General features: G+C 44.8%; 1 protein-coding gene across 9 annotated transcripts in view; it reads left to right on the forward strand.

The window, feature by feature from the left end:
* The window catches only part of Aff1 (AF4/FMR2 family member 1), a 152,144-nt gene that overhangs the window by 101,841 nt on the left and 40,463 nt on the right, over positions 1 to 9,840 (forward strand). For 6 of the 9 annotated variants that reach the window (XM_010606726.1, XM_019204944.2, XM_010606721.1 and 3 more), the window contains one exon: positions 4,632 to 4,676. In XM_010606726.1, coding sequence (XP_010605028.1) covers positions 4,632 to 4,676 — 45 coding nt within the window. The remainder of the gene's footprint in view (positions 1 to 4,631; positions 4,677 to 9,840) is intronic. The other 3 variants (XM_010606722.1, XM_010606725.1, XM_019204946.1) reach the window with 1 other exon arrangement.

Here is a 9,840-nt window from a genome sequence, read left to right on the forward strand (position 1 = left end):
CGCGCCCGCCTTGTCCAGGAACAGAGCCAGGGCTGGCCCAGGAAGCGGGCCTCCTTTTCCAGCTCCCGGCCAGGTGCGCCTGTTTCCTGGTTAGCGATAACTGGGCTTTCGGAGAGCAGCCCTGCAGTGCAAATGCTGCTCTGCTGAAATCCGAGAGTCTTAAGCGCAGTATTAGGAGCCTCCCGGTCTCGGTGGTCAGGTGTGTTTCTTCCGTCCAGCTCCTTTTATTTAGCTTAGGGAAACACGCCACGTCGTGCGTACGTAGACAGTACTTGCCAGCGTTTTTCACAAAGAAAGGTGTCTGCCTCTCTCTGCGATTCCGCCCTATTCTTCCCAGAGTGGAGAGAAGCCTCAGCAGCACTGCTGCCCTTCCTTTGGAAGAACTGGGAAAGGTTTTTCTGGGGAAAGGAGTGGAAAACTTTGCCCTTAGCTGATTGGTTAATGTCTTGCAGCGTCCTCTCCAAGGCTCCAGAAATCCAGTTTGACGGGATTCTGAAGCTAGCTAGGCCACAGCAGGGCAGTTACAGTCTGGGTGTGTGTGTGTGGGGGGTGTGGGTGTGGGTGTGGGTCGTGTTGCAGGTTTGTTTGGGTTGTTTTTTTTTTTTTTTATTTTTTTTTTTTTGGTCAATACTGGGGATTGAACCCAACTGAGCTATATCTCTAGCCTTTTATTTATTTTTATCTTGAGACAGTATCTCACTAAGTTGCCAGACTGTGTTCACACTTGAAATCTTCACGCTGCAGCCTCCCAGATCATTGGGATCGTGGACGAACATCACCACACCTGGCTTCCTTGTTTTAAAAATGGGGATGAGGCCTATCACAAAGGTTGATATATTAAATAGAGCTGTATATAGATTGCCCTAAGAAATTGTTTCATTTAAAAATTTTTGTTGCAGCAATATATTTTACAGTGTGAAGACAGACAATTCAGTGTAGCTTTCCTCTCTGCTGACCTAATGGTTAGTTTTATAATCAGTGATGTCAAGTCAAGGAGATAATGGTATGTGTGAAGAGTTTGCACTCTCCAAGAAACTTGAGTACACTTATGGTCGCTGTGTGAAGGCCCTTCCCCCACACCAGGACCCGGACGTGGGAAGTGACTGCAGGTAGGCAGGAGGGGGCGCCCTCCTGCTCCGCAAACCTAGAGAGGGACCTTCCTTTCTCCCCTGAGGGAGAACGAGGCAGAGAAGCACTGTAGACTAGATTTCCAGCCATACAGCTATATTCATGCTTGATTTTGCTCTTGGTCATCTCTTGTTCTTTAAGACTGTCTTGACAGAGTCTTACATTCAATTTGCAGAGAAGCCATGGCAAGACCATGGTGTTAAAGGGAGAGCCTGCTTCACATGCCAGCAGTGACAGAGCTCAGCTGAGGACTCTAGGAACATGGGTTTAAGAAAGGGATTAGGACTGATGGTTTGGTCAGCCACTCCTCCCCTTTGGGAGATGTCCTTGCAGCCGATGACTTGGAGGTACCGAGTTGTGCTTTGTTATGCAGGCAGCAGACAGCCTGTCCCAGCAGTCACACCTGAGTAACCTTCTCTCCAGTCTGCCTGTCTCTGCTCTGGGTAGGGAGCAGAGTGGAGACGGGACTGTCAGGTAGGTGGCCCAGAACATGGGCTCATACTAGGTAGACTGCGCTGAAGCCTCCTTCTTGTATACAGGTGTGGGAGGTGGCAGTGCACAGAGAAGTATTTGGGGCACTGGCTCTCCATTCACGACACATGAGAGAAATAGAAAGCAAATGCTAACATTTGGGAAGTCTGGGTGAAGGCTATGTGGGAATTCCTTTTAGTATTGTAGTGCTTTTCCTGTCAATGTGAAATTATTTCTAAAGAAAAGGTTAGAAGTATAAATCTTGGCATTTTTCCATGCAGGCATATAGATTTATATGAGTCACTCTGCATGACATACTGCTGCACAGATACGTGTGCTGTAACCAGGTGGACTCCTGTCATTGGGTACCTGATTGTTTCCAGTCCTGTCACGATAAACTGTTGCTTGGATTCTTAACTATGATCTATCCTTATGTAGCAAACACCCCTGCTCCCATGATAGGACTCAGAAAATTTCACAATTAACCAACCAGCTGGAACCTAAGGCTTTTATTAGAATTTTAAATGGATTAAATGGCAATTGTAGTGGGGTTAGGTAAAAGTTGTTAATCTGTAGTGTCTTCAGTTGTGGTTTATCCAATGGAGTAAAACTTAAAAGAAAAAACAGTCTTTGGCCATAAAAAAAAATCTTGGCTGTTGACTGCTTGAATGGTTAGGGATTGCAGGAAGAAGTTTTCCAAGGGTGCAACTCCCCGACCTCATTTATTCTGTTTAAACAGTGGCTCAGTCTTGCCTGCCCTCATCCCAATGTGTTTCACTGTTTCTGTCGATGGCCAGCTATTGCTTGGATTCCCTTTCTCATTCTAGCAGCAGGTAGCACACGGGGCCTCTGTGCCCAACGTCAGGACAATCACATGCTCTGCTCTGCTGATTCTTCTTCAACATCTGATCGGGATTTTTTTTTCTGATAGTGCATGTAAGAAGTGAAACCAAAACGTGTTTTATCTTTTGATGAAAAAGAATTTGTTTCTCTGACTTTTAGCTGAAATAGAGCACTGATGTATTGTCCAGTTTTTAGACTCCCTTCAATGGTTTTAAAACACAAAGAGCTAGTTGTTGTCAAGCAGGAAGGTCTGTAGGTGGGTTCAGGAGATATGCAGGGCACCCTCAATTCTCTTAGTGATACCTCCAAACTTCTGACCCCACCTCACCAAATGACAGACTGCAAAAATGTCCACAAAAACCATTTCCAGGGAATTTACATATTTTAAGAGCATATCCAGGCAGCTCAAATTGTGTTTGAGTTGGACATTTTCATCCTATTTTGCTACAGGACAGGGTGTTTGTTGTATGTCGTTCCCTCTTCATTCCTCAGAGTTTGTCTTAGTTTTATTGTTGCTGAGACAAAGTACTCAACACCCAAAGTTGAAGGAGGAAAAGTTTATTTTGGCTCACAGTTTGTAGAGGTTTTAGTCTATAGTCAGCTGGCTCCATGGCAGAGGGGCATCACAGAGGAGAAATAGTTTACTGCAGGCTGAAGGCAGCAAAGTAGCAAAGAAACAAGCGGGCACAGGTTGCATACCCTTCGGGCAGGTTGCATCCACACCCAGAACTATGCCAAACCAATCAGTAGACTGATTTAGTAATCACACACCCTTGATCCCGCTGCCTCTGAGAAGGTCCACCTATGACTGCGTGAGGCTTTGGGGACATCGAGGCACAAACCATAACGGAGTGGAAGGAGGGACCAAGGGATTATTAAACCTAAGCTATGAGTTAGTAAGCACGGCTGTGCTAAGTCACAGGCTTCAGTCAGAGCCCTGAGCAAGGAAAGCCCATCTCGGCCTTGCGGAGTGGTGGGTGCTGAATGACATGGAGGGGCAGTGGAGGACTGTGCGGTGGTGCTCCAGTGAACACTCACCAACCTGTGCCACTCTGCACTGCCAGCCACACAGCTTGCAGGAGTTGACCCAGAACAAAAGCTGCTGGTTGGTCTGTTGTAAACACAGAGTCATAGGGTATGTTACTTGTCTCTAGTCAGAAAATCATTGTTTCTGATTTAAGTTTGCTGTTTTCTTTGCACCTAACAATGTGTAGACCATACAGTGGCATTTCCTGGGCTCTGTCATGAGGACTCCAGTAGCAGCAGCAGCAACCACCACCATCCTGTGTTTAGCTGGGCATAGGAGGCAGCAGGAATAGCTAGTTGGTCTTTCTCCAAGACACTAAGACTCTCTTCTGTCAGTGAAAACCTCTGTGTGTGTGTGTGTGCGCGCGTGCGTGCGTGTGTGCCCGTATGTTTGCATTGTGTGTGTACGTATGTGCACATATGAAGTGAAAATGCTGGCTTGAAGTGAGGTGATAGATATTTTTAACTTTAAAATGAATTTTGGAGCCAGTTGTGGTAGCCCATGCCTGTGTAATCCCAGCCTTGGGAGGCTGAGGCAGGAGTATTACAAGTTTGAGCCCAGCTTGATTAATTTAGTAATTTACTGAGACTCTGTTTCAAAATAAAAAAATAAATAGGGACTGGGGATGTAGCTCAGTGCAAAAGCCCCGTGTTCAATCCCTAATACCATGGCGTGGGGTGAATGTTGGCAGGTTTGAATATTGGAAGATAGTGAAGAGCTGTCCCTGATTGGACTTTGGCCTGTGTTCCATGGCCCCACTAATGTGTTCAGATGATCACCATTTTTTTGCATTCATCTTGTCTCACTTGTGGGATGTTATGAGGTAGCTGACTGCAGTGCCTGTTGTAATCTCTTCTGCTGTATCTGTTACTCCCTGAGATGCGTGGACATGCTCTTTATTTTATACACAAATGCTCATTGATAACTTGATCCCATGGGTCACAGCCATGGCATAGTCTGCCATGGTCTCTAGCTCCTGATTCTTTGTGTTTCTCCCAAGAGTAAGCTGGGCAAATCTCTTGGGTCTTTCTTGTCCAGAATGTAGGATCCCCAGTGCTCAGTCAGGAAGAGGAGGCCCAAGGTCCCTGCTGGAGAGAGCAGGAACGCCAGCATCTGCTAACTGGTGTTTGTGCCCTAATCCTCTCCTCCTCTTCCTTTTCAGCAGACCTACTCTAGTGACATCCACTGTGTTGAAGAGATTCTGAAGGTGAGTTCTGCTTGCTGTCTCGTCTGAAGGATGTTAAAGCCGTGTGTGTGCGTGTGCGTGTGTGTTCGTGTGTGTTCGTGTGTGTGCACCTGCATTAAAGGACAGCTGCCAACCCCAGCCCTCCCAGAAAATGTCTGAAGGATGTTAAAGCCGTGTGTGTGCGTGTGCGTGTGTGTTCGTGTGTGTGCACCTGCATTAAAGGACAGCTGCCAACCCCAGCCCTCCCAGAAAGGGGCTTTCACCCCACACCCTCATAGACCCTGACAGTAACAAAGGGAGACTTAAAGCACTACCAAATTTTATAACAGGTTTTATTAATTAAAAGGAACCTCACAAACTGCCAGTTTTATGGTGTTTCTCATGTTTTTGTGGTTGTGTATAATGATCCAGAGAGCTGCTCACATCCCTGAGGAGATGGCTCCTGGTACTGCTGTAGTAGCAGGCACTGGGTGGGGTTAAACAGCCTGGATTTATACCCACTGTGTTTCCTAGGTGACATCTGGTGTGTCTGGCCTCTTCTTCAGAGAGAATGACATTTTAAAGGAGGGACAAAATGAAAAAGTGGAAAGTAAAAGTACATTTTTTTTGGTACTGGGGATCAAACTTGGGACCTTGCACTTGTGAGGCAGGCAGCGGAACCACTGAGACTAATCTCTGGCCCTTAGTAAAAGCACATCTTTAGGCTTCACCCCAAGGGCTTATTTTTTGCTCCTGTTTATTGCAACTGTTCATAAACATTTGTGCTGCCTCTCCATGTGAATTGTGGAATACGTTACCCATCCTTCAGTTTTTCTTGTTCATGAGGAATTCCTTTCAGTATTCAGTTCCAGTAAACAAACAAATTCTCTTAAACTGACATGCTTTCTATCAGAGAAGAACCACATAAACTATCATTTCCTTTTTGGCTTTAATTTCTTATAAATGTGTAGTTTAATTTCAATGCTTAAATGCATCAATTGTAGTATTGTGTGTTTTTATTTCTCTTCCTCTGTGGCTTATAAGTTGCTTCTGTGTCAGTTTTAATGATTCTTCACTGTAAAGTTTTTTAATTTAAAGTAGAAGTCAGGTATCTGGCCCTGGTCTGTTAATCCTAATCTCTACTCATTTTTCCCTCAAAATATACTTAAAGGATTTTGTCTTTTACTTCTCTTTGTAAAGTTGTAAGTGATGGTGGTGCTTACAGTCATCATAGAAGTATGTTGGTTGCTGTGGTGGTGATATTTGGGTGTTTTAATAGTTTTTGTTTGTTTTTATCTTTATTAAATTTATTGGTACATTTTAGGTATACAATACAATTACATTCATCATTGGGATCTTGTACCTTTACGTGACTTATCTTGGTTCTTATTTTTCCCCACTCCCCAGCCCTCCCTTCAGTCCCTCTACCCTTTCCTGTTTACAAAGACATTGTTTCCATGGTTTTACTTTTCACATATTTTTCTTTTCCCTTTTTCCCTTTCCCCTATCCCTCCCACTTCCTCTACTCTTTTAGACTTTACTTCCTATTACGCAATATCAGTTACACATTTTGATCTTTATTTACACTTTTACTTTCTCATGCCAGAGAAACTTCAGTACTTACATATGTGTGACTTATTAATTTCACTTGAGTATAGCCTCAGTGTGCATCCACTTGGCTATGAACCTCTCTAGTTTCTCATTCCTTATGGCTAAGTAAAATTTTATCAAAAAAAATTTTATCCAGTCTCCACTTGACGGGTAATTGGGCTGTTTCAAATCTTAGCTATTATACACTGTGCTGCTATAAACATGGGTCAGCATATATTGTTGTGGTATGATTCTGTTAATTTTGGGAAGACAGCCAGCAGAGAGAATAGCTAGGTCAAATGGGACTTCTAATCCTAGTTGTTTGAGGTATCTCCATATTGATTTCCACAGTGGCTGCACCAGTCTGCACGCCCACCAACAATGAAGAAGGTTTCCTATCTCCCCACAACCCCACCAGCATTTGTTATTGGTTGATTTCCTGATAGCAGCCATTCTTTGTGGGGTGAGGTGGCATCTCAGTGTTGTTTTCATCTGCATCTCTTGAATGACCAGTGATGTTAAACATTTTTTTCATATGATTATTTGCTGCTTTTGAGTGCTTGCTGAGCACCGGGATTGTAGATGTGCACCACCATGCCTAGCTTGTTGGTGACCTTTGCCATGTGAAAATTTTGACAGTCGTATCTGGCCAGATATTTTGGAGAGACTGCCATCATTTTTGTTTCACAGTATTTTTCTCTTTTGTAGCTAGGGCTTTCTGAGAAAGTTGCCTCTAAGCTTGAAGTATATTTTAGCTGCTAAAGATGAGAAATTTTTGCCAGCCAGTACATAAGATAAATGATCAAATTACCTTGATCAAATTTTTGTATCATACTTTCCTGTTTCTATTTCTGAAGTGTCTTTCCTCGTGAATTCTCAGAGTAGCTCCAGACACGACACATGCCTGTAATCCTAGCACTCAAAGGCTGAGGCAGTGGACTATACCACAAGTTCAAGGCCAACCAGGGTTACATAATGAGTTCAAGACCAGCCTGAACTGCACAGCCAGACTCCCTCTCAAAAAAAAAAAACAAAACAAATAAAACTTCTGAGAATAAGGACTGACCTAATTATAAAATAGGGCCTTAACATTTTCAGTGGTATTGGGTTGACTTGTGCTACAGTTACAGAACTGCAGGGGTAGAGCTTTGCTGTTTTCTGCATAAATGGTTCCTCTTGGGTTTGATGTGTGTTACTGTCACACACAGCTCAGTCTCACATACCCTTCCTGTATAATTGATGATATAGCATCAGAGAAATGAACGTATTTTTCTTCAGTTTTTATTGTTATTGGTTCGTGTTTGCAGTACAGGTGCTGGTGCCGGCAGATGCTCTCTAGGGCCCGTCCCTGCTCTCTGATGCTGATGCAGACATCACCCTCTGCCTCACTGTCCCCTTGTTACCTTGCACCGACAGTTTATTAAAGATGGCTGGGAGGAATCTAGACACGGGAGGTACAGGCCATGGATGGTTTCCTAACAGCACAGATAAGTCACTGCTGTTGACTGGTTGTCAAGGGTATACTGGAGGGGGGAGTTGTCCCTATTACTCCCACAGGTTGATGGGTGAGCAGGTAGCAGGTGATTCTGCTCACAGACAGGACCCGGCCATGCAACAGCATCCAGAAAGGGTAGCACACTGTCTGGAAGGTGCAGGCAGCTGGTGTTTTCTACTTACAGCCTGTTGGGGAGTCAAGGCAGTTGGAATAGGCTCTTCCTTAGTGCAGTGATGCCAGGGATTGTGTCTTTGTTCATATTATTCAAGAAATCCCCACTGGCTTGCAGATGCTCTTCAGCACTGGGTGCCCCAGTGAGGCAGAGTCTTGGCTGCCATGGCAGTCGAGATGTGGGTCTAGCGGAATAGAGGAAGAGTCCGGGGAGGAGAAAGACAGGGAGTAGTGGGCTTAAGGGCCTCCAGGTGGGAAAAAGTCAGTACATTTGAGGAGCAGCCAGGACTGGAGCCAAATGAGCGAGGAGGAGAGCGGGCAGCAGCCATGGGGTACAAAGGGTGGTAGAGAAGCAGGTGCCTGCAGCTGGGCTCTGTCCATGTGAGGGGTCATTGTGAAGGCCAGGAGCAGAACCATGGCTCCCCTCAGAATGCCCCTAGTGCCTCCCTGCCTCTGGCAGGCTAGTTACCTAGGGAAGTGCATAAAAATCTTCAGACTGCCAGGGAACTCTAGGGTCTACGGAATTTATGCACTTTCCAGTGGCCTGACTTAATGCCTCGGGCAGACTTTAGGCATGGAGGATGACAGTGGATGTTGTTTAGGAATAATGGGTGACTGGGTGTCATTGACACTACAGAGATTCTGAAGAAATTCCTGGAGAACATAAGGTAATGCTTTCAAACACCAGCTCAGTTAATTGCTACATGTTTATATCATAGCATTCTGATGGTTTCAGACTTTAAAGTTTTTGCCAGATAAATAAACCAGCAGGGAAGCACTGTTAGCAATACACTATTGAAATTTTTTAAACTTAGATTTTTAGTCAAACATGGTAATGATCTGCATATTTTATGAGCCTTCTGTACAACATGCATTCAAGCATTCACTTACTTGCACTATTCCTACCATACTTTAAAAATAAGTGCTCTGAGTCCAACCGTTAGTGAGAAACTGAGGCTCTGAATTCAGGCCCCTCCCAGAGGCAGACTTAGCTCAGAGTGGGGTTCTCCTGTTGGTATCTGGCTGCAGAGCAGTTGCTCTTATCATGGTCTTAGCAGGACTCCTGCTGTGTGCTGGACCAGGTTGGTGGCCAGTCTGTAGAAGAGGGCAGGCTTCATTTTTAACAAAATGGCCCAAAGCCGGCATCAGTTCCATCACTGTGCAAGGTCACTTAGTCTGTCCTGGGGCTGGGATACCACAGAGTAGGGGCTTCTTAGACTTCCCCAGGAAAATCGGGGGTTTCTGATGTGCAGCTGAATCGTCTGAGACCTTAAGTGTTCTCATCTGTAAAATGTTAGGTTAATGATCTCCGGTGCCATTTTAGCCCTTCTAGAAAGTAAGAGTGTACATTAGACACACCTTTTATCTGACATACCTGTTTACCATGGGGGCGTGCGCGTGCGTGCGCGTGTGTGTGCGTGCGCGTGTGTGTGTGTGTGTTTTCACAAAACCAAATAGGATTCACAAATATGTTAGGAGAAAACAACTTATTTAGGATAAATGTATCAATTTGTAAGCTTCAGGAATCTTTCCTTCAATGAAATAGTGAAAATCAAACTTACCGGAAAAGAAAGGTAATCTTTGAAGGCTGCCTCCTCCAGTGGAGTTCTCTGTGCCTATGGAGAGTATATATATCAGGGGAGGGTCAAATCGATTAAAGGGCTCCCAAGTGGAACAAGTGGCCTCAATTACTTGTTTGCTTAAGTCAAACAGGAAAGTTCTTCTTCCTTTGAACTTGTCATTCCAGGAAACGCAGTAAACCAGCCCAGGGAGAAAGTGAGCAGGAGGGGAGCTGCTGTCGGCCCAGCCTGCTGTTTGCCGCACTCCTGAGCTTGCACGAGCCCCCCTGCCCTCTCTGGGCTCATGGGTGCTGTTGTACTTGGCATGTTGCACCTCTTTGCTTTCCTGTTTTATTCTTCAAACTGGGGCTTTTTTTTTTTTTTTTTTTTT

The sequence above is a fragment of the Fukomys damarensis genome, unplaced genomic scaffold (assembly GCF_012274545.1).
Source record: "Fukomys damarensis isolate Sample0158 unplaced genomic scaffold, DMR_v1.0_HiC HiC_scaffold_37, whole genome shotgun sequence".
NCBI classification, from domain to species: domain Eukaryota; kingdom Metazoa; phylum Chordata; class Mammalia; order Rodentia; family Bathyergidae; genus Fukomys; species Fukomys damarensis.